Source organism: Oncorhynchus mykiss, chromosome 18, assembly GCF_057628025.1.
Source record: "Oncorhynchus mykiss isolate SJ-2025 chromosome 18, ASM5762802v1, whole genome shotgun sequence".
NCBI lineage: Eukaryota > Metazoa > Chordata > Actinopteri > Salmoniformes > Salmonidae > Oncorhynchus > Oncorhynchus mykiss.
The window spans coordinates 67,035,253-67,062,650 of NC_143039.1; the positions used below are offsets into that span (position 1 = coordinate 67,035,253).

A 27,398-nucleotide genomic window follows, 5' to 3' on the forward strand; every position below is an offset into this window, starting at 1 on the left:
CCCTCGACAAGGATGGGGGGGGGGGGGGAAGACGAGCGGGGGCGCGAAGAACGGGCTTGATACAGGAGACATGGAAGACCGGGTGGACGCGACGAAGGTATCGCGGAAGAAGAAGTCGAACTGCGACAGGATTAATGACCCGAGAAATACGGAACGGACCAATGAACCGCGGGGTCAACTTGCGAGAAGCCGTCTTAAGGGGAAGGTTCTGAGTGGAGAGCCAAACTCTCTGACAGCGACAATATCTAGGACTCTTAGTTCTACGCTTATTAGCAGCCCTCACAGTCTGCGTCCTATAACGGCAAAGTGCAGACCTGACCCTCTTCCAGGTGCGCTCGCAACGTTGGACAAAAGCCTGAGCGGAGGGGACGCTGGACTCGGCGAACTGAGATGAGAACAGCGGAGGCTGGTACCCGAGGCTACTCTGAAAAGGAGATAGCCCGGTCGCAGACGAAGGAAGCGAGTTGTGGGCGTATTCTGCCCAGGGGAGCTGTTCTGACCAAGACGCAGGGTTGCGAAAAGAAAGACTGCGTAAGATGCGACCAATAGTCTGATTGGCCCGTTCTGCTTGACCGTTAGACTGGGGGTGAAAGCCGGAAGAGAGACTGACGGAAGCCCCAATCAAACGGCAAAACTCCCTCCAAAATTGAGACGTGAATTGCGGACCTCTGTCCGAAACGACGTCTGACGGAAGGCCATGAATTCTGAAAACATTCTCGATGATGATTTGTGCCGTCTCTTTAGCAGAAGGAAGCTTAGCAAGGGGAATGAAATGAGCCGCCTTAGAGAACCTATCGACAACCGTAAGAATAACAGTCTTCCCCGCTGACGAAGGCAGTCCGGTGACAAAATCTAAGGCGATGTGAGACCACGGTCGAGAGGGAATGGGAAGCGGCCTGAGACGGCCGGCAGGAGGAGAGTTACCGGACTTAGTCTGCGCGCAGACCGAACAAGCAGCCACGAAACGACGCGTGTCATGCTCCCGGGTGGGCCACCAAAAACGCTGGCGAATGGAAGCAAGCGTACCCCGAACGCCAGGGTGGCCGGCTAACTTGGCAGAGTGAGCCCACTGAAGAACGGCCAGACGAGTAGGAACGGGAACGAAAAGAAGGTTCCTAGGACAAGCGCGCGGCGACGGAGTGTGAGTGAGCGCTTGCTTTACCTGCCTCTCAATTCCCCAGACAGTCAACCCGACAACACGCCCCTCAGGGAGAATCCCCTCGGGGTCAGTGGAGGCTACTGAAGAACTGAAGAGACGAGATAAAGCATCAGGCTTGGTGTTCTTAGAGCCCGGACGATAAGAAATCACGAACTCGAAACGAGCGAAAAACAGCGCCCAACGCGCCTGACGCGCATTAAGTCGTTTGGCAGAACGGATGTACTCAAGGTTCCTATGGTCAGTCCAAACGACAAAAGGAACGGTCGCGCCCTCCAACCACTGTCGCCATTCGCCTAGGGCTAACCGGATGGCGAGCAGTTCGCGGTTTCCCACATCATAGTTACGTTCCGACGGCGACAGGCGATGAGAAAAATATGCGCATGGGTGGACCTTGTCGTCAGAGAGGGAGCGCTGAGAAAGAATGGCTCCCACGCCCACCTCTGACGCGTCAACCTCGACAACGAACTGTCTAGAGACGTCAGGTGTAACAAGGATAGGAGCGGATGTAAAACGATTCTTGAGGAGATCAAAAGCTCCCTGGGCGGAAACGGACCACTTAAAGCACGTCTTGACAGAAGTAAGGGCTGTGAGAGGAGCTGCCACCTGACCGAAATTACGGATGAAACGACGATAGAAGTTTGCGAAGCCGAGAAAGCGCTGCAGCTCGATGCGTGACTTAGGGGCGGGCCAATCAATGACAGCTTGGACCTTAGCGGGATCCATCTTAATGCCTTCAGCGGAAATAACAGAACCGAGAAATGTGACGGAGGAGGCATGAAAAGTGCACTACTCAGCCTTCACAAAAAGACAATTCTCTAAAAGGCGCTGGAGGACACGTCGAACGTGCTGAACATGAATCTGGAGTGACGGTGAAAAAATCAGGATATCGTCAAGGTAAACGAAAACAAAGATGTTCAGCATGTCTCTCAGGACATCATTGACTAATGCCTGAAAGACAGCTGGAGCGTTAGCGAGGCCGAAAGGAAGAACCCGGTATTCAAAGTGCCCTAACGGAGTATTAAACGCCGTCTTCCACTCGTCCCCCTCCCTGATGCGCACGAGATGGTAAGCGTTACGAAGGTCCAACTTAGTGAAAAACCTGGCTCCCTGCAGGATCTCGAAGGCTGAAGACATAAGAGGAAGCGGATAACGATTCTTCACTGTTATGTCATTCAGCCCTCGATAATCCATGCAGGGGCGCAGAGACCCGTCCTTCTTCTTGACAAAAAAAACCCCCGCTCCGGCGGGAGAGGAGGAGGGGACTATGGTACCGGCGTCAAGAGCTACAGACAAATAATCCTCGAGAGCCTTACGTTCGGGAGCCGACAGAGAGTATAGTCTACCCCGGGGGGGAGTGGTTCCCGGAAGGAGATCAATACTACAATCATACGACCGGTGTGGAGGAAGAGAGGTGGCCCTGGACCGACTGAACACCGTGCGCAGATCGTGATATTCCTCCGGCACCCCTGTCAAATCACCAGGCTCCTCCTGTGAAGAAGAGACAGAGGAAACAGGAGGGATAGCAGACATTAAACATTTCACATGACAAGAGACGTTCCAGGAGAGGATAGAATTACTAGACCAATTAATGGAAGGATTATGACAAACTAGCCAGGGATGGCCCAAAACAACAGGTGTAAAAGGTGAACGAAAAATTAAAAAAGAAATGGTTTCGCTATGATTACCAGAAACAGTGAGGGTTAAAGGTAGCGTCTCACGCTGAATCCTGGGGAGAGGACTACCATCCAGGGCGAACAAGGCCGTGGACTCCCTTAACTGTCTGAGAGGAATGTCATGTTCCCGAGCCCAGGTCTCGTCCATAAAACAGCCCTCCGCCCCAGAGTCTATTAAGGCACTGCAGGAAGCTGACGAACCGGTCCAGCGTAGATGGACCGACAAGGTAGTGCAGGATCTTGAAGGAGAGACAGGAGTAGTAGCGCTCACCAGTAGCCCTCCGCTTACTGATGAGCTCTGGCTTTTACTGGACATGAAGTGACAAAATGACCAGCAGAACCGCAATAGAGACAGAGGCGGTTGGTGATTCTCCGTTCCCTCTCCTTAGTCGAGATGCGGATACCTCCCAGCTGCATAGGCTCAGCTCCCGAGCCGGCAGAGGAAGATGGTAGTGATGCGGAGAGGGGGGCAACGGAGAGCGCGAGCTCCTTTCCACGAGCTCGGTGACGAAGATCAACCCGTCGCTCAATGCGAATAGCGAGTTCAATCAAGGAATCCACGCTGGAAGGAACCTCCCGGGAGAGAATCTCATCCTTTACCTCTGCGCGGAGACCCTCCAGAAGACGAGCGAGCAAGGCCGGCTCGTTCCAGCCACTGGAGGCAGCAAGAGTGCGAAACTCAATAGAGTAGTCAGTTATGGATCGATTGCCTTGACATAGGGAAGACAGGGCCCTGGAAGCCTCCTCCCCAAAAACAGATCGATCAAAAACCCGTATCATCTCCTCCTTAAAGTCCTGATACTGGTTAGTACACTCAGCCCTTGCCTCCCAGATTGCCGTGCCCCACTCACGAGCCCGTCCAGTAAGGAGAGATATGACGTAGGCGACACGAGCAGTGCTCCTGGCGTAAGTGTTGGGCTGGAGAGAAAACACAATATCACACTGGGTGAGGAACGAGCGGCATTCAGTGGGCTCCCCAGAGTAACACGGCGGGTTATTGATTCTGGGCTCCGGAGATTCGAAAGCCCTGGAAGTGGCCGGTGGATCGAGGCGGAGATGGTGAACCTGTTCTGTGAGGTTGGAGACTTGGGTGGCCAGGGTCTCAACGGCATGTCGAGCAGCAGACAATTCCTGCTCGTGTCTGCCTAGCATCGCTCCCTGGATCTCGACGGCTGAGTGGAGAGGATCCGAAGTCGCTGGGTCCATTCTTGGTCGGATTCTTCTGTCACGGTGAGTGAATGAGGACCCAAAAGCGAATTAACTTAACAGAGCTTCTTTAATTACCAAACATAGGTAGGTTCAGACAGACCGGCAGATTCCGACAGGACAGGACAAGGTTACAGCAAACATGACGATAGTCTGGTTCAGGCATGAAACACAACAAACAAGAATCCGACAAGGACAGGAACAAAAACAGAGAGAGATATAGGGACCTAATCAGAGGGAAAAAGGGAACAGGTGGGAAACGGGGTGAATGGGTAGTTAGGAGGAGACAAGGAACAGCTGGGGGAAAGCGGGGGAGAAAAGGTAACCTAATACGACCAGCAGAGGGAGACAGGGTGAAAGGAAAGGACAGAAAGACACAACATGACAATACATGACACTACCATACCCCACCCTACCCTACCATCCTCTACCATACCATACCCTACCATACCCTACCCTACCCCACCCAACCATACCCTACCATACTCTACCATACCCCACCCTACACTACCATACCCTACAAAGTCCATGCCGTCCACTGGTGAGAGAGAGAGAGTTATCAAATCAACGTACACTAAAAACAAATGTGTGGTTAAAATTGGCAACAAGTAAACAGACTTCTTCGCTCAGGGACTTGGTGTGAAACAGGGCTGCTCAAGTTCAACACTGTTTAACATCTACATTAATGAATTGGCAAAAACATTAGAAGAATCTGCAGCACCTGGTCTCACCTTACACCACACTGAAATCAAGTGTCTGCTGTACGCAGATGATGGTGAGACCACAATGGTGTTGTGGTCTCCCACTAAGGAGCTACTGCAGCACCTAGATCATCTGCACAGGTTCTGACAGATAACCTAAAAAAAAACGAATAGAATATTCAAAAAAGGTCCGGAAATCAGGATCACAAACATGGATTCTATTTGGACACAGTTCTATTAGAACACACCAAAAACTACACATATCTAGGACTAAATATCAGCAACACAGGTGGCTTTCACATGCTGTGAACAGGCTAAGAGACAAAGCAAGAAGAGCATTCTATGTCATTAGAAGCAACATTAAAATGGAAATTCCAATTAGAATCTGGCACAAAATGGCAGCGAAGTATGGAGTCCCCTCTCTAATAATGAATTTACCAAATGGGACAAACATCCAATCAAAATACTGCATGCAGAGTTTTGAAGTGCAAAGAAAACCACCAAATAACTAATGTAGAGCAGAATTGGGCCAATAGCCCCCCTTATTAGAATAGAACAAATAAGCAACCCTGAAACATATCATCACACAGCCCTACAATTCAAGAGATGAAACAAGAGAGGAGTCCCCTCAGCCGGTTCTGATGCTCAGATCACTAACCCAAACCAACTCCATAGAGACTCAGAAAATATTAACAAATTATCACTAAGCAAAATTAAAATAAATCACCTATTGGAAAGACACCACAAAAAATGTACGTCAACTTCAACTTTTTGTCTCTAAACAGACAGTACATGGTGGCAGACTATCTGACCACTGTGACTAATAGAAAACTGAGGAAAACACTGACTAAGTACAGACTCAGTGAGCAGTCTGGCTATAGAGACCGGTCGTCACAGGCATTCTCATGAATATTGTTGTTGTAGTTGCTGTTAGTGGTAATCCCATTTCCACTACTACTATTATTAGGAACATTCACCTTTTAATTAATCCACTTTGTCCAGTTTATAACAACATTGAAGGTATTTATTTATTCTGGCAGTATCTTGCTAACTCTGACTCAAACCTCCAAAACCCAAATGCAGTGTTTGGGATGGTCTTTAAGTCATTCAGTAATAGATTTGTGAACGCCAGGTCACCTCTCCCCATCTTCCCTCTCTACCACCCAGCATACAGGAGGCAAAAACACATCTTTCTCTGGTTTCTCTCTCGTTTACTCCAAGATGGATCCCTCTATCTCAGCGGGAGAGCATATTTGAGTCTCCAATCATCTGGAGTGGGCACGCTGATTACAGAGCTACAGTGCTATACGCTCCACAGTCCAGAGGCTAACGTTGAGCTACATCTGAAGCAACAACAGAGAGGAATCACGGCCATCTCTCCATCTAGCAGCTGACCTGGAAACAGTTTCTGCATTCCCGGAAAAGCAACATGCAGGGGGGTTCCACCCTGCCTCCCACTGCTCTGGGAACAACAGCCATAATGCAGAGAACATGTCTAGTCCATTAGGAGCTGCTATGTTGACAGACACGGGCTGCTTCTCTAATGGCACACTATTCCCTTCCCTTACTGCTTTTGACGAGGGTCCATAGGGCTCTGGTCAAAAGTAGTGCACTACATAGGGAATAGGGTGCCATGTGGGACGCACATGGTTACGGATTTGAGGGATGTCCGCACTTCACTTCCTCACACAAAGGATATGCCCTCTGTCAACCATTGTGGGATGTTAGTTTCATATTGTGCTGTCTTTTAATATCTGGCTCATAAATATAGATCTTTCTTCTTTTTTTACCATTATGCGATTATAGTTTCATGTGGTGATCAGTGACATCTTACTCATCTGGTTCCAGAGACCTAGATGATGTCGTAAGTCAGGGTTAAATTGAGTTGAAATGGCAAATCTGGGACACAGGGCGATCAAACCCAGGGAGGAGAGAGAGAGAGAGGGAGAGAGATTTACTGGACAGGAGGAAGAAGAGAGTGAATGAAAAAGGAGAGATATAGAGGAGAGAAGAGGAGAGAACAGATCAGAAGAAAATAAGTGAGAAGAGAGAAAGAAAGAAAATAAATGTGTGTTATTTTTCACTTTCTCTCTTAGCTGCTGTTCATGCTTCAATCAATATTGTCTCAGTAAACAGCTGCTTAGGGAACAATATGCTGCAATAGAGTTTGACACAGTTTGACACATCCTTCCATTCCAGCCCTCATCACCATTCACACCATTAAGCAGATATGGCTTCCCTAATAATGGCACCCTATCCCCTATAGGGCTCTGGTCAAAAGTAGTGCACTATATAGGGACTAGGGTGTGATTCGGTACACAAGTCCCTGAGAGATTGCAGCGGCAGTATGGAATCAATAGAATTCCATTTGTAATATTTACAATAATATTAGTGCTCTTTAGATGGAAGGTTACTCACAGGTTAACAGAAACAAAAGTGCTGTCTAATCTTGGTCGTCTTGTCTGTGATGGATGACAGAGTGATATAATAATATTAATTCAGAGGAGAGTAAACCAACAGAGGGAGAGAGGGAAAAACAACACTATATAAGAGAGGACAAAAAGAGCAAGAGAGTGAGAGAAGACTGAAAGAGAGAGGGAGAGAGAGAGGACTGAAAGAGAAAGGAAGAGTGAGAGAAGACTGAAAGAGAGAGGAAGAGTGAGAGAAGACTGAAAAAGAGAGGGAGAGAGAGAGAGGACTGAAAGAGAAAGGAAGAGTGAGAGAAGACTGAAAGAGAGAGGAAGAGTGAGAGAAGACTGAAAGAGAGAGGGAGAGAGAGGACTGAAAGAGAGAGGGAGAGAGAGAGAGGACTGAAAGAGAGAGGGAGAGAGGACTGAAAGAGAGAGGGAGAGAGGACTGAAAGAGAGATGGAGAAAGAGAGAGGACACAAAGAGCAAGAGAGGGAGGGAGAGGACTGAAAGAGAGAGGGAGAGTGAGAGAGGACTGAAAGAGAGAGGGAGAGTGAGAGAGGACTGAAAGAGAGAGGGAGAGAGAGAAAGAGAGGACTGAAAGAGAAAGGGAGAGAAAAAGAGGACTGAAAGAGAGGGGGAGAGTGAGAGAGGACTGAAAGAGAGAGGGAGAGAAAGAGAGGACTGAAGGAGAGAGGGAGAGAGAGAGGACTGAAAGAGAGAGGGAGAGAGGGGACTGAAAGAGGGAGAGAAAGGACAGAGCGGGAGAGAGGACTGAAGGAGAGAGGGAGAGAGAGAGGACTGAAAGAGAGAGGGAGAGAGGGGACTGAAAGAGAGAGGGAGAGAGAGAGGACTGAAAGAGAGAGGAAGAGAGAGGACTGAAAGAGAGAGGGAGAGAGAGGAATGAAAGAGAGAGAGAGGACTGAAAGATAGAGGGAGCGAGAGGACTGAAAGAGAGAGGGAGAGAGAGGACTGAAAGAGAGAGGGAGAGACATATAGGACTGAAAGAGAGAGAGAGAGATCTAAACGCGTCCACATGCTTCTCAGACAAAACAGTTCGTAAGAGTTTGTGCATATATTATGACGCCATTTTGTGATGTTTTTCTTCGTTTTGGACTTCGGTAAGGCTTTTTCCGGCTGTTCGGGCACACACATTTTTTTCTTGATGCCAGTCAAAGTTTGGGAGCCGAAGGTCAACTGTAGGGATTCTTCAATAAAGTCTTTGTTGTCATTCAATGAGAGACGACTTGTTTTCATGCACGTTTTCTCATTGAGAAATAATGCACCAAACATCTTAGTTAGATTAGACTAAGATCTCTGCTGCAAAAACGTCAAAATCTTAGATGAATTCTGAGTATTTTGAGGAAATGTATACTGGCTACGGCGTATCAGAATGGCCAAACAGTACTATTGCCGTTTTTTTCCTAATTTTTCAAGCGAAGGTCTTTTGAGTATGCGAGCACACTCATTCGGTTCGCCTAGCCGACTTGGGCTAACTGCCTGCCTAACTGATGCATGCTGGGAGGGGGTTATTAATAAAGCTCTTCTCTTCTCTTCCATGCTGTGCTCCTCTATTGTTTGGGAGAAGAGTGCTCTGCTCTGTGGAGCGGAGGCCTGCTGTCCACTGCTACTCTTTCACAATGAGACATATTTACACTCTATTTACATTATGCTAATGTGGCATGAATGAGGGTCCGGCAAAACTTTTTTCACATGCAGGCTATGTTCTGTGTTTATGTAGCAGTTTTGGTGGTCTGCAGTTTGAAAACATTGGGTTAAGTTTGGAGACAAAATGGCCCCCTTTCCTCTATAAGGCACAACATAATGTAAACAGCACTCTCTCAGTGAGCTCAGAGCTAAAGAGAAAAGGTTCTGTAAGAGAATCACAGTAAAGTGGACACATGCATGTTTTATGTGCAGAAAGAACGACTATACGACAGACTACTGTAGCTGTACACTGAGATATGCTCCTCTAACAAAGCAGTTTTAACTAAACAGACCAGAGAGGGCGAGAGAGAGAGAGACAGCAATAGAAACAGTGGGAGGTAGAGAGTGAAAGAGAGAGAGAGGGAGAGAGAGAGAGAGGTGAATGCAAGCATTTTCCATGACTGTGTCTCACTCAAAACCCATTGTTTCCCTGGCCCATCACCCCACCCTGGATTTGGACAGCCTCTATGACCAGGTACACCCCAACAAGACCACGGACCCCAACTTTGCCAGGACCTTGAAAGACATCGCTCTCAACCACAGTCCCTGCACCTCACACAGCAGCAACAGAGCGATGAGCACCTCGCCCAGACCCCAGACCCTCGAGACTCCCCCCCAGAGGACCTACACCCAGACCACAGCATCATCAGCCACGCCTCTACCCCCAACCACAAACCAACCCTGCCCACATCCTATATAGGCCCCCGGATCATGCCAATGCCCACTGGTTGGCCTCTAGGTTACAGAGCTGGTAGTCCCATCCACCAAACTATCAGTCATAAAACAGGAAAGGGACCCACGGGGTATGATCATTTGGTATAGATCAGACCTAAGCCACTCTATTAAATAGGTTGAAAACAGGAGCATTTTACATCTGGTTCGAGAAACATGTCCTCCTGTGTGCTGGCTGCAGTACTGTAGACTACTTTATCACCAACCTCAACCCAGAGTCTCTCAGAGCGTTCAGTCAGCCCACTGCAGCCCTATCAGATCACAGCAACGTCACAGTCTACTTGAACAGAGCAGTAATCAATCATGAGGCATCAGTGCTGAATAAACTGCATAATATTCAGACATGCTATAGATGGAAGGAATGTAGTGTGGAAACCTACCAGAAAACAATTAGCCAACAACACATTCAATCCCTTTCAGACAACTTCCTGGACAAAATGTTTCACTGCGATAGTGAAGGTGTAAACTTGCCAGTAGAAAGCCTTATCAGTATATTTGACCTCTCAGCTTCTCTATCAAATCTAAACATTTCAAGCAGACGACCTAAGAAAATAAACAATAATGGCAAATGGTTTAATGAAGAATGCAAAAAACTAAGAAGGGAATTGAGCAACGTGTCCATCCAAAAAAACAGAGACCCAGAAAACCTGAACCTACGCCTACACTATTGCAAAACACTAAAACAATGCAGAAATACACTAAGAAAAAAGAAAGAACAGCACATCAGAAATCAGCTCAATGTAATTGAAGAATCCATAGAATCTAAACACTTCTGTGAAAATTGGAAAACACTAAACAAACAACGTGAAGAGCTATCTACCCAAAACGGAGATGTGTGGATAAACCACTTCTCCAATATGTTTGCCTCTATAGCAAAAACATATACAAATCTTCGAGTCAGCTATTAAAGACTACCAGAACCCACTCAATTCTCCAATTACAGTGAATTAACTACAGGACAATCTGAAATAAACAGTAACAATTACACTCAGTTTTAAAAGAATATAGACATTTCAAATGTTATATTATTGGCTATGTACATTGTTGTAACAATGTGTATGACAGGGAAAATAAATTAACAGATAAAAATAGGTTGTATTTACAATGTTGTTTGTGCTCCCTTTTCTTGTGGCAACAGGTCACACATCTTGCTGTTGTGATGGCACACTGTGGTATTTCACCCAGTAGATATGGGAGTTTATCAATGTCTGATTTGTTTTCAAATTTGTTGTGGGTCTGTGTAATCTGAGGGAAATATGTGTCTCTAATATGGTCATACATTCGGCAGGAAGTTAGGAACAGCAGCTCTGTTTCCATCTCATTTTGTGGGCAGTGGGCACATAGTCTGTCTTCTCTTGAGAGCCATGTGCGATAGCGACCTCTGAGTCTGGACTCAGTCAAAGCTTCCTTCATTTTGGGTCAGTCACAGTGGCCAGATATTCTGCTACTATGTACTCCCTGTTAAGGGCCAAATAACATTACAGTTTGCTCTGTTTTTTTGTTGAGTCTTTACAATGTTTCATGAAATGTTCTATTAGTTTTCTTATGATTTTTTTGGGTGTACTTGTGTCGCTGTGCTGTGGTTCTGTGGGGTCTGTTTGACAAGAGAGTCCCCTTACAAGCCGACTGAGGGGACTTATCTCCAGGTTCACCTCTCTATAGGTGAGGGCTTTGTTATGGAGAATCACTTCTTTATAGTTGGTTGTAGAATTTAATTGATATTTTCTGGATTTTCATAATTAGCGGGAATCGTCCTAATTCTGCTCTGCAAGCATTATTTGGTGTTTTACGTTGTACACGGAAGGTGTTTTTGCAGAATTCTGTCTGCGTGAGTCTCAATTTGATGTGTGTCCCATTTAGTGAATTCTTAGTGGGTGAGTGGACCCCAGACCTCACATCCATAGAGGGCAATGGGTTCTATAACTGATTCAAGTCTTTTTTGGCAGCTCCTAATTGGGATGTCAAAGTGTATGTTTATTTTGATGGCGTAGAAGTCCCTTCTTGCCTTGTCTCTTAGATAGCTCACAGCTTTATGGAAGTTACCTGTGGCGCTGATGTTTAGGCCGAGGTATGTATAGTTATTTGTGTGTTCTAGGGCAACGGTGTCTAGATAGAATTTGTATTTGTTGTTCTGGCTACTGGACCTTTTTTGGAACACCAATTCTGCCTACTGCCCACATAATGAGGTAGATACAGAGCTGCTCTTCCTAACTTCCTGCCGAATGTATGACCATATTAGAGAGACATATTTCCCTCAGATTACACAGACCACAAAGAATTCAAAAACAAACCCCATTTTGATAAACTCCCATATCTACTGGGTGAAATAACACAGTGTTCCATCACAGCAGCAAGATTTGTGACCTGTTGCCACAAGAAAAGGGCAACCAGTGAAGAACAAACACCATTGTAAATACAACCCATATTTATGTTTATTTATTTTCCCTTTTGTACTTGAACTATTTGCACATAATATGACATTTGAAATGTCTTGATTCTTCTGGAACTTTTGTGAGTGTAATGTTTACTGTTCATTTTTATTGTTCACTTTTTTAAATTACCTACTTCACTTGCTTTGGCAATGTTTCTCATGCCAATAAAGCCCTTACATGGAAATTGAATTAGAGAGAGAGAGAGAGAGAGAGAGAGAGAGAGAGACTGGGGGTAGAGAGAGAGAGAGAGAGAGAGAGAGAGATAGAGAGAGAGTCAATAGAAAGAGACTGGGGGTAGAGAGAGAGAGAGAGAGAGAGAGAGATAGAGAGAGAGAGAGTCAATAGAAAGAGACTGGGGGTAGAGAGAGAGAGAGAGAGAGAGAGAGAGAGAGAGTCAATAGAAAGAGACTGGGGGTAGAGAGAGAGAGAGAGAGAGAGAGAGAGAGAGAGAGAGAGAGAGTCAATAGAACGGGACTGGGGGTAGAGAGAGAGAGAGAGAGATAAGGAGAGATATATATATATAGAAAGGCTGAGCTGTAAAGAGGTAGAGAGAGGGAAAGAGAGGGAAAAAGAGGTAGAGCGGTAGAGAGTGCTAGAGCGGTAGAGAGAGAGATGTAGAGAGAGGTAGAGAGAGAGAGGAAGAGAGAGGTAGAGAGTGGTAGAGAGTTAGAGAGAGGTAGAGAGGTAGAGAGTGGTAGAGAGAGAGAGAGGTAGAGAGAGAGAGGAAGAGAGAGGTAGAGAGGTAGAGAGTGGTAGAGAGGTAGAGAGAGAGAGGTAGAGAGAGAGAGGAAGAGAGAGGTAGAGAGTGGTAGAGAGGTAGAGAGAGGTAGAGAGTGGTAGAGAGGTAGAGAGAGAGAGAGGTAGAGAGAGAGAGGAAGAGAGAGGTAGAGAGGTAGAGAGTGGTAGAGAGGTAGAGAGAGAGGTAGAGAGAGAGAGGAAGAGAGAGGTAGAGAGTGGTAGAGAGGTAGCGAGAGGTAGAGAGTGGTAGAGAGGTAGAGGTAGAGAGAGGTAGAGAGAGGTAGAGAGAGAGAGGTATAGAGTGGAAGAGAGGTAGAGAGATAGAGGTAGAGAGGTAGAGAGTGTTTGAGAGAGGTAGAGAGGTATAGAGTGGTAGAGAGGTAGACCCCAGAGTAGGCGGGGGTCTGTCCTTGTTCTCTCATGACCATACCTGCTGTGGTTTATGCCACTTTGTGGTACCTTGGACTCATCTGGATAAAGAAATAAAATATATTTTATTATGAATATGACTGTTGGTATTACCTGACCACTCCCTGGGTGTTCCTCAGGACGGAGGCAGCAAAGCTCTGGGTCACTCCCACCAGACTGGTGCCGTCCACCTCCACAATCTGGTCGTTCACTTTGATCCTACGAAACAACACACTGAGGTCACATAAAGGTCACACACAGGTTACATACAGGTCACATACAGGCTACTGGGCAGTGGCCTGGCTGGTCTAGTAGTAATGCTGCAGCCTACACGTCTGTAGTGTTGGCATAGGCTAAAATCTGGTCAAATCAATTTCTTTATCGTTCCTCACAGTTATCCTCTCTATCTATAGGTAGGTCCCCAGTTATCCTCTCTCTCTACGTTCCCCAGTTATCCTCTCTCTCTACGTTCCCCAGTTATCCTCTCTCTCTATCGTTCCCCAGTTATCCTCTCTCTCTATCGTTCCCCAGTTATCCTCTCTCTCTATAGTTCCCCGGTTATCCTCACTTATCCTCTCTCTCTATCGTTCCTCACTGTTATCCTCTCTCTCTATAGTTCCCCAGTTATCCTCTCTCTCTATAGTTCCCCACAGCTATACTCTATCTCTATAGTTCCCCACAGTTATCCTCTCTCTCTATCGTTCCCCACAGCTATCCTCTCTGTCTTTAGTTCCCCACAGTTATCCTATCTCTCTACCGTTCCCCACAGTTATCCTCTCTCTCTATCGTTCCCCAGTTATCCTCTCTCTCTATCATTCCCCAGTTATCCTCTCTCTCTATCGTTCCCCAGGTATCCTATCTCACTATCGTTCCCCACAGTTATCCTCTCTCTCTATAGTTCCCCAAAGTTATCCTCTCTCTCTATCGTTCCCCACAGTTATCCTCTCTCCCCATTGTTCCCCAGTGTCTTCCTCTCTCTCTATCATTCCCCAGTTATCCTCTCTCTATATAGTTCCCCACAGTTATCCTCTCTCTCTATCATTCCCCAGTTATCCTCTCTCTCTATAGTTCCCCACACTTATCCTCTCTCTCTATCGTTCCTCACTGTTATCCTCTCTCTCTATAGTTCCCCAGTTATCCTCTCTCTCTATCGCTCCCCAATTATCCTCTCTCTTTATCGCTCCCTACAGTTATCCTCTCTCTATCGTTCCACAGTTATCCCCTCTCTCTATAGTTCACCAGTTATCCTCTCTCTCTATAGTTCCCCACAGCTATACTCTATCTCTATAGTTCCCCACAGTTATCCTCTCTCTCTATCGTTCCCCACAGCTATCCTCTCTGTCTTTAGTTCCCCACAGTTATCCTATCTCTCTACCGTTCCCCACAGTTATCCTCTCTCTCTATCGTTCCCCAGTTATCCTCTCTCTCTATCATTCCCCAGTTATCCTCTCTCTCTATCGTTCTCCAGGTATCCTATCTCACTATCGTTCCCCACAGTTATCCTCTCTCGCTATAGTTCCCCACAGTTATCCTATCTCTCTAACGTTCCCCACAGTTATCTTCTCTCTCTATCGCTGCCCAGTTATCCTCTCTCTCTATTGTTCCCCACAGTTAACCTCTCTCTCTATCGTTCCCCACAGTTATCCTCTCTCTCTATAGTTCCCCACATTTATCCTCTCTCTCTATAGTTCCCCAGTTATCCTCTCTCTCTATCGCTCCCCAGTTATCCTCTCTCTCTATAGTTCCCCAAAGTTATCCTCTCTCTCTATCGTTCCCCACAGTTATCCTCTCTCCCCATTGTTCCCCAGTGTCTTCCTCTCTCTCTATCATTCCCCAGTTATCCTCTCTCTATATAGTTCCCCACAGTTATCCTCTCTCTCTATCATTCCCCAGTTATCCTCTCTCTCTATAGTTCCCCACAGTTATCCCATCTCTCTATAGTTCCCCAGTTATCCTCTCTCTCTATAGTTCCCCACAGTTATCCTCTCTCTCTATAGTTCCCCACAGTTATCCCATCTCTCTATAGTTCCCCAGTTATCCTCTCTCTCTATAGTTCCCCACAGTTATCCTCTCTCTCCATAGTTCCCCACAGTTATCCTCTCTCTATAGTTCCCCACAGTTATCCTTTCTCTATATAGTTCCTCACAGTTATCCTCTCTCTCTATAGTTCCTCACAGTTATCCTCTTTCTATATAGTTCCCCAGTTATCCTCTCTCTATATATTTCCCCAGTTATCCTCTCTCTTTATAGTTCCTCACAGTTATCCTCTTTCTATATAGTTCCCCAGTTATCCTCTCTCAATATATTTCCCCAGTTATCCTCTCTCTCTATAGTTCCTCACAGTTATCCTCTTTCTATATAGTTCCCCAGTTATCCTCTCTCTATATATTTCCCCAGTTATCCTCTCTCTTTATAGTTCCTCACAGTTATCCTCTTTCTATATAGTTCCCCAGTTATCCTCTCTCAATATATTTCCCCAGTTATCCTCTCTCTCTATAGTTCCTCACAGTTATCCTCTTTCTATATAGTTCCCCAGTTATCCTCTCTCTCTGTAGTTCCTCACAGTTATCCTCTCTCTCTATAGTTCCTCACAGTTATCCTCTCTCTCTATAGTTCCCCACAGTTATGAAAACACCTTAAGGATCCACTGTGCAGTAGTAAACTATGCACTGGTGTGGCACTATGCAGAGTGATTAGAATAGTAATGGTTGCATAGAAAATATGTAAACTAAGTCAGGGGATTTCATAATCTGGTTTTGAAACTGTGTTCAGAAATTATGCAATTGCCGATTATCAAACTGATGATGTTGAAGAGAACACACAAGAAGCAGGCATGAGAAATACATAGAAATACATAGCGAGATATGGTCAGCATAGACCAGGAAGTAAATGGCTGAATACAGAGCAAGACTGTCTTGAGGCAACCACTCCCCATTACAATAGTAGAGCAGCACTATTGCCTAACCCTATTCAAATCATGGCGTTAGCTAGGACCTGACAGGATGTGTAGCTAGCGCTGCCTGCTAGCGCCCAGGGATTGTGAGCCAACGCAACTTTGGTCAACAGAGGACACAAGGTTATCCAAGTGTCTGTGTCCCCAATGGCACCCTATTCACTTCCATATTTAGTGCACTACCTTTGGCCAAGGGCCCATATATATATTGGTATTCACTAGGCTACGACATACAGTGTTGAGTGTATCCTATGGTTACGAATGAACTGTCAAAATTAAGTTCAATCGTGGCCTTTGGTGATCTAGCAGTTAGGACCGCTGTCTTCAACGCACACATATAAAGCCATCCGGGTCAGCGTTGGTTTGATTCCGGCCTACTCCCTTCTGGCACAAATAACTCAATCACTCCGATAATTTGGTTACACATTTCAAATATGGACAGTCCAGGGATATTTTACCCTCCTTTTTAAATAAGAAATGACCATACCAGACACTTATGGATAACATAAATAAGAAACTAATAAAATAACAGTAGGCTGCACCAACATTAGTTTCCAATCATAGTGTTGGATAAATTGCCACAGTAGATTTGCTGTGTTAAATCAGGAAATACTTTATTTCTATTGTCAAATAGATAAATCTTTAGTCTGTTCAAAAAGGACTAAGTTGATCCAATGACAATACAAACCAGAGGGTGACCATATCTTGAAATACTTTGAAAGACATTTATAAAATAAACCCTTTTTCCATAATATTATGGAGCCAATTAAGAAGGAATATCGAAGTAACGAAGTTAGAATCAAAATTCAGTTTTCATCAAAATAATAATTATTGAGAATTATTACATGACGTAATAAACTAATTCTGTTGCAAGAGAAAAGATTATTATTAAACTTGCCAGATCATTTTCCATCATGTCGATTTAACTCACCTGACTGCTGTGATTAATCAATAAGGCACGAGAGGGCATGGTGTATGAAAGGTTGCTGGATCCAATCTTGAGCTGACAAGGTAAAAATCAGTCATTCTGCCCCCGCGCAAGGCAGTTAACCCACTGTTCCCCGGGCGCCGATGACGTGGATGTCGATTAAGGCAGCCCCCCGCACCTCTCTGATTCAGAGGGGTTGGGTTAAATGTGGAAGACACATTTCAGTTGAATACATTCAGTTGTATAATTGACTAGGTGCCCCCCTTCCCTTTCCCTATTTGGCCAATATACCACGGCTAAGGGCTGTTCCTAATCATAACGCAACGCCAATTTCCTGAATACAGCCGTTAGCCGTGGTATATTGGCCATTTACCACAAACCAGATGTTAAGACTACAAACACTTATAAATGGCCCCTTTGCGAGATTGACTTGTCATTTCAATAGGCTACAGACTAACATCTGGGTTTAGAATTGTAACTTTGCCATGGTTTGCTTAGATAGATGCAGGTAGCCTATAGCCCCTGATAGGCCAACATCTCATTTCAGGATAATCTACAGTAGCCTAGACAAGATGTAGGCAAGATGTAAACTGAATAATTTAGCAGCTTGCTTAGTTCAAATTAACAGACTAATTTATTCAACATGAATAGCTTGGTGATTTCGAGGTAAGAAATGCTTGTGTTTTCCAATAGCATGCTGGAATAGGCTACTAAGGATGAGATCGTAATTTCAATCACTGAATTAAATATTAATAATATGTATATGAACTGAATATGCTTGTCAAGAACAGCCAGTGTTTCTTAACTTTTATTTTATTGATCTGACTGAATTTTACCGTCAATCTAACGCGTTCTAACAACTGGTCGGCAATTGCGATAGAGCTTTGATAACTTCCAATTTAATTAACGAAACATGGCCATTAATAATTGCATAATAACACAAGGTAACTTACAATACATTTTCACCCACGACATTGTTTTTAAAGTAGCCCAAAATGCAGGAAAACCACAGACATCGCAACCCTGGCTTCCCTTCAAGAGCCGTGGAGGAGATACAGGGTTTAACGGACAACATTGAGAGCCAATGGACTGAAGAGTTTTGATGACAAGCTATTTTGAAAACATTTCATTGGTCAAGGGGTCGTGAAACAATCACACAGCCTTAAACGGCAACCAATAGTATCGATTAATGTACAGTACTGACACTCTACTCTATTGGCCCTGGTCAAAAGTAGTTTACTATGTAGGAATTAAGGTGTATTTGGAATCCACACACCGACTAATTAAGCACCACTCATAACCAGCTGACAGTCAGGCAGGGACCTAATGATGAAAAGGAAATCGCATTCTGAGCACAGAGCGCTTCCCAGCTTCCCACCCACAACAGCACACCTGAGGGCATCCAGCTAGACCTCTCTGTTCTCTATCTCAGTCTCATGTTAAATCTCTAACCAAGAGAGATTCACCCTCAGATTTTAGCAAGGTGTGAGGTGGGACTGGGAGGCTCAGTGTTAGATAATGCAGATAGGATTCAGGGGATCTCGCTCCCTGGTTGTGTGTGTGTGTGTGTATGTGTGTGTGTGTGTGTGTGTGTGTGTGTATTTGTGTGTGTGTGTGTGTGTGAGTGTGCGTGTGCGTGTGTGCGTGTGCATGTGTGTATGTGTGTGTGTGTTATTGCACGTGTAGCGAAATGCGTGTCTTTCTAGCTCAAACAGTGAAGTAACATCTAACAAGTAAAATCTGACAATTTCAAAACATATACCCAATACATACAAATCTAAGTAAAGGAATGGAATTAAGAATATATAAATATATGGATGAGCAATGTCAGAACGGCATAGTGTGCACTTGTCTGTCTATGTGCACTTGTGTGTATGGATTGAGTTGGCACCTACTCAGGAAGCAGAAAGCTCTTACCTGTCATCTCTCTCAGCCGCCCCGCCCTCAATGACAGTCTTGACAAAGATTCCAAGTTTCTCCAGACCGGCGTCAGCACCCACTCCCATCCCTATGATGCTGATACCAAGGCCATCATCATCTGGCAGAGAGGAGACAGGAGTTATACAATGACAAGTGTCTGTGTGTGTTTGTGGGGGGGTGAAATTCCGTGTGTTTGTGTGCTTGCATGCATATGTAAAAGTATAGCTTCCGTCCCTCTCCTCGCCCCTACCTGGGCTCGAACCAGGGACCCTCTGCACACATCGACAACAGCCACCCTCGAAGCATTGTTACCCATCGCAAGGAAGCTGCAGAGAACAACTAGCTGTCTGCAGACACTAGCTAATCCTAACCCTGCAGACACTAGCTAACCCTAACCTTGCAGACATTAGATAACCATAATCCTAACCCTGCAGACACTAGCTAACCCTAACCCTGCAGACATAAGCTAACCCTAACCCTGCAGACACTAGATAACCCTAACCCTAACCCTGCAGACAATAGCTAACCCTAACCCTGCAGACACTAGCTAACCCTAACCCTGCAGACACTAGCTAACCCTAACCCTGCAGACACTAGCTAACCCTAACCCTGCAGACACTAGCTAACCCTAACTCTACAGACACTAGCTAACCCTAACCCTGCAGACACTAGCTAACCCTAACCCTGCAGACACTAGCTAACCCTAACCCTGCAGACACTAGCTAACCCTAACCCTGAAGACACTAGCTAACCCTAACTTTGCAGACACTAGCTAACCCTAACCCTGCAGACACTAGCTAATCCTAACTCTGCAGACACTAGCTAACCCTAACTCTGCAGACACTAGCTAACCCTAACCCTGCAGACACTAGCTAACCCTAACCCTGCAGACACTAGCTAACCCTAACCCTAACCAGGCAGACACTAGCTAACCCTAACGTTGCAGACACTAGCTAACCCTAACCCTAACCCTGCAGACACTAGATAACCCTAACCCTGCAGACACTAGCAAAGCCTAACCCTACAGACACTAGCTAACCCTAACTCTGCAGACACTAGCTAACCCTAACCCTGCAGACACTAGCTAACCCTAACCCTGCAGACACTAGCTAACCCTAACCCTAACCAGGCAGACACTAGCTAACCCTAAACCTGCAGACACTAGCTAACCCTAACCCTGCAGACACTAGCTAACCCTAACCCTGGAGAGACTAGCTAACCCTAACCCTAACCCTGTAGACACTAGCTAACCCTAACCCTGCAGACACTAGCTAACCCTAACCCTGCAGACACTAGCTAACCCTAACCCTGCAGACACTAGCTAACCCTAACCCTGCAGACACTAGCTAACCCTAACCCTAAACCTGCAGACACTAGCTAACCCTAACCCTAACCCTGTAGACACTAGCTAACCCTAACCCTGCAGACACTAGCTAACCCTAACCCTAACCCTGTAGACACTAGCTAACCCTAACCCTGCAGACACTAGCTAACCCTAACCCTGCAGACACTAGCTAACCCTAACCCTGCAGACACTAGCTAACCCTAACCCTAACCCTGTAGACACTAGCTAACCCTAACCCTGCAGACACTAGCTAACCCTAACCCTGCAGACACTAGCTAACCCTAACCCTGCAGACACTAGCTAACCCTAACCCTGCAGACACTAGCTAACCCTAACCCTGCAGACACTAGATAACCCTAACCCTGCAGACACTAGCTAACCCTAACCCTGCAGAAACTAGCTAACCCTAACCCTGCAGACACTAGCTAACCCTAACTCTGCAGACACTAGCTAACCCGAACCCTGCAGACACTAGCTAACCCTAACACTAACCCTGCAGACACCAGCTAACCCTAACCCTGCAGACACTAGCTAACCCTACCTCTGCAGACACTAGCTAACCCTAACCCTGCAGACACTAGCTAACCCTAACCCTGCAGACACTAGCTAACCCTAACTTTGCAGACACTAGCTAACCCTAACCCTGCAGACACTAGCTAACCCTAACTCTGCAGACACTAGCTAACCCTAACTCTGCAGACACTAGCTAACCCTAACCCTGCAGACACTAGCTAACCCTAACCCTGCAGACACTAGCTAACCCTAACCCTGCAGACACTAGCTAACCCTTACCCTGCAGACACTAGCTAACCCTAACCCTGCAGACACCAGCTAACCCTAACCCTGCAGACACTAGCTAACCCTAACCATAACCCTGTAGACATTAGCTAACCCTAACCCTGCAGACACTAGCTAACCCTAACCCTGCAGACACTAGCTAACCCTAACCCTAACCAGGTAGACACTAGCTAACCCTGCAGACACTAGCTAACCCTAACCCTGCAGACACTAGCTAACCCTAACCCTGCAGACACTAGCTAACCCTAACGTTGCAGACACTAGCTAACCCTAACCCTGCAGACACTAGCTAACCCTAACCCTGCAGACACTAGCTAACCCTAACCCTGCAGACACTAGCAAAGCCTAACCCTGCAGACACTAGCTAACCCTAACCCGGTAGACACTAGCTAACCCTAACCCTGCAGACACTAGCTAACCCTAACCCTAACCCTGTAGACACTAGCTAACCCTAACACTAACCCTGCAGACACTAGCTAACCCTAACCCTAACCCTAAAGACACTAGCTAACCCTAACTCTGCAGACACTAGCTAACCCTAACCCTGCAGACACTAGCTAACCCTAACCCTGCAGACACTAGCTAACCCTAACCCTGCAGACACTAGCTAACCCTAACGTTGCAGACACTAGCTAACCCTAACCCTGCAGACACTAGATAACCCTAACCCTGCAGACACTAGCAAAGCCTAACCCTACAGACACTAGCTAACCCTAACTCTGCAGACACTAGCTAACCCTAACCCTGCAGACACTAGCTAACCCTAACCCTGCAGACACTAGCTAACCCTAACCCTAACCAGGCAGACACTAGCTAACCCTAAACCTGCAGACACTAGCTAACCCTAACCCTGCAGACACTAGCTAACCCTAACCCTGGAGAGACTAGCTAACCCTAACCCTAACCCTGTAGACACTAGCTAACCCTAACCCTGCAGACACTAGCTAACCCTAACCCTGCAGACACTAGCTAACCCTAACCCTGCAGACACTAGGTAACCCTAACCCTGCAGACACTAGCTAACCCTAACCCTAAACCTGCAGACACTAGCTAACCCTAACACTAACCCTGCAGACACCAGCTAACCCTAACCCTGCAGACACTAGCTAACCCTACCTCTGCAGACACTAGCTAACCCTAACCCTGCAGACACTAGCTAACCCTAACCCTGCAGACACTAGCTAACCCTAACTTTGCAGACACTAGCTAACCCTAACCCTGCAGACACTAGCTAACCCTAACTCTGCAGACACTAGCTAACCCTAACTCTGCAGACACTAGCTAACCCTAACCCTGCAGACACTAGCTAACCCTAACCCTGCAGACACTAGCTAACCCTAACCCTGCAGACACTAGCTAACCCTTACCCTGCAGACACTAGCTAACCCTAACCCTGCAGACACCAGCTAACCCTAACCCTGCAGACACTAGCTAACCCTAACCATAACCCTGTAGACATTAGCTAACCCTAACCCTGCAGACACTAGCTAACCCTAACCCTGCAGACACTAGCTAACCCTAACCCTAACCAGGTAGACACTAGCTAACCCTGCAGACACTAGCTAACCCTAACCCTGCAGACACTAGCTAACCCTAACCCTGCAGACACTAGCTAACCCTAACCCTAACCAGGTAGACACTAGCTAACCCTGCAGACACTAGCTAACCCTAACCCTGCAGACACTAGCTAACCCTAACCCTGCAGACACTAGCTAACCCTAACCATAACCCTGTAGACATTAGCTAACCCTAACCCTGCAGACACTAGCTAACCCTAACCCTGCAGACACTAGCTAACCCTAACCCTAACCAGGTAGACACTAGCTAACCCTGCAGACACTAGCTAACCCTAACCCTGCAGACACTAGCTAACCCTAACCCTGCAGACACTAGCTAACCCTAACGTTGCAGACACTAGCTAACCCTAACCCTAACCCTGCAGACACTAGCTAACCCTAACCCTGCAGACACTAGCTAACCCTAACCCTGCAGACACTAGCAAAGCCTAACCCTGCAGACACTAGCTAACCCTAACCCGGTAGACACTAGCTAACCCTAACCCTGCAGACACTAGCTAACCCTAACCCTAACCCTGTAGACACTAGCTAACCCTAACACTAACCCTGCAGACACTAGCTAACCCTAACCCTAACCCTGCAGACACTAGCTAACCCTAACCCTGCAGACACTAGCTAACCCTAACCCTGCAGACACTAGCTAACCCTAACGTTGCAGACACTAGCTAACCCTAACCCTAACCCTGCAGACACTAGATAACCCTAACCCTGCAGACACTAGCAAAGCCTAACCCTACAGACACTAGCTAACCCTAACTCTGCAGACACTAGCTAACCCTAACCCTGCAGACACTAGCTAACCCTAACCCTGCAGACACTAGCTAACCCTAACCCTAACCAGGCAGACACTAGCTAACCCTAAACCTGCAGACACTAGCTAACCCTAACCCTGCAGACACTAGCTAACCCTAACCCTGGAGAGACTAGCTAACCCTAACCCTAACCCTGTAGACACTAGCTAACCCTAACCCCTAGACACTAGCTAACCCTAACCCTGCAGACACTAGCTAACCCTAAACCTGCAGACACTAGGTAACCCTAACCCTGCAGACACTAGCTAACCCTAACCCTAAACCTGCAGACACTAGCTAACCCTAACACTAACCCTGCAGACACCAGCTAACCCTAACCCTGCAGACACTAGCTAACCCTACCTCTGCAGACACTAGCTAACCCTAACCCTGCAGACACTAGCTAACCCTAACCCTGCAGACACTAGCTAACCCTAACTTTGCAGACACTAGCTAACCCTAACCCTGCAGACACTAGCTAACCCTAACTCTGCAGACACTAGCTAACCCTAACTCTGCAGACACTAGCTAACCCTAACCCTGCAGACACTAGCTAACCCTAACCCTGCAGACACTAGCTAACCCTAACCCTGCAGACACTAGCTAACCCTTACCCTGCAGACACTAGCTAACCCTAACCCTGCAGACACCAGCTAACCCTAACCCTGCAGACACTAGCTAACCCTAACCATAACCCTGTAGACATTAGCTAACCCTAACCCTGCAGACACTAGCTAACCCTAACCCTGCAGACACTAGCTAACCCTAACCCTAACCAGGTAGACACTAGCTAACCCTGCAGACACTAGCTAACCCTAACCCTGCAGACACTAGCTAACCCTAACCCTAACCAGGCAGACACTAGCTAACCCTAAACCTGCAGACACTAGCTAACCCTAACCCTGCAGACACTAGCTAACCCTAACCCTGCAGACACTAGCTAACCCTAACCCTGCAGACACTAGCTAACCCTAACGTTGCAGACACTAGCTAACCCTAACCCTAACCCTGCAGACACTAGCTAACCCTAACCCTGCAGACACTAGCTAACCCTAACCCTGCAGACACTAGCAAAGCCTAACCCTGCAGACACTAGCTAACCCTAACCCGGTAGACACTAGCTAACCCTAACCCTGCAGACACTAGCTAACCCTAACCCTAACCCTGTAGACACTAGCTAACCCTAACACTAACCCTGCAGACACTAGCTAACCCTAACCCTAACCCTGCAGACACTAGCTAACCCTAACTCTGCAGACACTAGCTAACCCTAACCCTGCAGACACTAGCTAACCCTAACCCTGCAGACACTAGCTAACCCTAACCCTGCAGACACTAGCTAACCCTAACGTTGCAGACACTAGCTAACCCTAACCCTAACCCTGCAGACACTAGATAACCCTAACCCTGCAGACACTAGCAAAGCCTAACCCTACAGACACTAGCTAACCCTAACTCTGCAGACACTAGCTAACCCTAACCCTGCAGACACTAGCTAACCCTAACCCTGCAGACACTAGCTAACCCTAACCCTAACCAGGCAGACACTAGCTAACCCTAAACCTGCAGACACTAGCTAACCCTAACCCTGCAGACACTAGCTAACCCTAACCCTGGAGAGACTAGCTAACCCTAACCCTAACCCTGTAGACACTAGCTAACCCTAACCCCTAGACACTAGCTAACCCTAACCCTGCAGACACTAGCTAACCCTAACCCTGCAGACACTAGGTAACCCTAACCCTGCAGACACTAGCTAACCCTAACCCTAAACCTGCAGACACTAGCTAACCCTAACACTAACCCTGCAGACACCAGCTAACCCTAACCCTGCAGACACTAGCTAACCCTACCTCTGCAGACACTAGCTAACCCTAACCCTGCAGACACTAGCTAACCCTAACCCTGCAGACACTAGCTAACCCTAACTTTGCAGACACTAGCTAACCCTAACCCTGCAGACACTAGCTAACCCTAACTCTGCAGACACTAGCTAACCCTAACTCTGCAGACACTAGCTAACCCTAACCCTGCAGACACTAGCTAACCCTAACCCTGCAGACACTAGCTAACCCTAACCCTGCAGACACTAGCTAACCCTTACCCTGCAGACACTAGCTAACCCTAACCCTGCAGACACCAGCTAACCCTAACCCTGCAGACACGAGCTAACCCTAACCATAACCCTGTAGACATTAGCTAACCCTAACCCTGCAGACACTAGCTAACCCTAACCCTGCAGACACTAGCTAACCCTAACCCTAACCAGGTAGACACTAGCTAACCCTGCAGACACTAGCTAACCCTAACCCTGCAGACACTAGCTAACCCTAACCCTGCAGACACTAGCTAACCCTAACGTTGCAGACACTAGCTAACCCTAACCCTAACCCTGCAGACACTAGCTAACCCTAACCCTGCAGACACTAGCTAACCCTAACCCTGCAGACACTAGCAAAGCCTAACCCTGCAGACACTAGCTAACCCTAACCCGGTAGACACTAGCTAACCCTAACCCTGCAGACACTAGCTAACCCTAACCCTAACCCTGTAGACACTAGCTAACCCTAACACTAACCCTGCAGACACTAGCTAACCCTAACCCTAACCCTGCAGACACTAGCTAACCCTAACTCTGCAGACACTAGCTAACCCTAACCCTGCAGACACTAGCTAACCCTAACCCTGCAGACACTAGCTAACCCTAACCCTGCAGACACTAGCTAACCCTAACGTTGCAGACACTAGCTAACCCTAACCCTAACCCTGCAGACACTAGATAACCCTAACCCTGCAGACACTAGCAAAGCCTAACCCTACAGACACTAGCTAACCCTAACTCTGCAGACACTAGCTAACCCTAACCCTGCAGACACTAGCTAACCCTAACCCTGCAGACACTAGCTAACCCTAACCCTAACCAGGCAGACACTAGCTAACCCTAAACCTGCAGACACTAGCTAACCCTAACCCTGCAGACACTAGCTAACCCTAACCCTGGAGAGACTAGCTAACCCTAACCCTAACCCTGTAGACACTAGCTAACCCTAACCCCTAGACACTAGCTAACCCTAACCCTGCAGACACTAGCTAACCCTAACCCTGCAGACACTAGGTAACCCTAACCCTGCAGACACTAGCTAACCCTAACCCTAAACCTGCAGACACTAGCTAACCCTAACCCTAACCCTGCAGACACTAGCTAACCCTAACCCTGCAGACACTAGCTAACCCTAACCCTAACCCTGTAGACACTAGCTAACCCTAACCCTGCAGACACTAGCTAACCCTAACCCTGCAGACACTAGCTAACCCTAACCCTGCAGACACTAGCTAACCCTAACTCTGCAGACACTAGCTAACCCTAACCCTAACCCTGTAGACACTAGCTAACCCTAACCCTGCAGACACTAGCTAACCCTAACCCTGCAGACACTAGCTAACCCTAACCCTGCAGACACTAGCTAACCCTAACCCTGCAGACACTAGCTAACCCTAACCCTGCAGACACTAGATAACCCTAACCCTGCAGACACTAGCTAACGCTAACCCTGCAGAAACTAGCTAACACTAACCCTGCAGACACTAGCTAACCCTAACTCTGCAGACACTAGCTAACCCGAACCCTGCAGACACTAGCTAACCATAACCCTAACCCTGCAGACACTAGCTAACCCTAACCCTGCAGACACTAGCTAACCCTAACCCTAACCAGGCAGACACTAGCTAACCCTAAACCTGCAGACACTAGCTAACCCTAACCCTGCAGACACTAGCTAACCCTAACCCTGGAGAGACTAGCTAACCCTAACCCTAACCCTGTAGACACTAGCTAACCCTAACCCCTAGACACTAGCTAACCCTAACCCTGCAGACACTAGCTAACCCTAACCCTGCAGACACTAGGTAACCCTAACCCTGC

The 27,398-nt window shown here is 46.9% G+C and overlaps 1 protein-coding gene across 11 annotated transcripts in view; it reads right to left on the minus strand.

Moving 5' to 3' along the window:
* ppp1r9a (protein phosphatase 1, regulatory subunit 9A) overlaps positions 1–27,398 on the minus strand; it is a 139,395-nt gene that overhangs the window by 55,466 nt on the left and 56,531 nt on the right. For 7 of the 11 annotated variants that reach the window (XM_090209183.1, XM_036953408.2, XM_090209179.1 and 4 more), the window contains exons 4-5: positions 18,963–19,083; positions 13,279–13,383 (exon numbers count right to left, since the gene is read on the minus strand). In XM_090209183.1, the coding sequence (XP_090065309.1) occupies positions 13,279–13,383; positions 18,963–19,083 (226 nt within the window). Of the gene's footprint in view, positions 1–13,278; positions 13,399–18,962; positions 19,084–27,398 lie in introns of all 11 variants that reach the window. The other 4 variants (XM_036953406.2, XM_036953405.2, XM_036953404.2 and 1 more) reach the window with 1 other exon arrangement.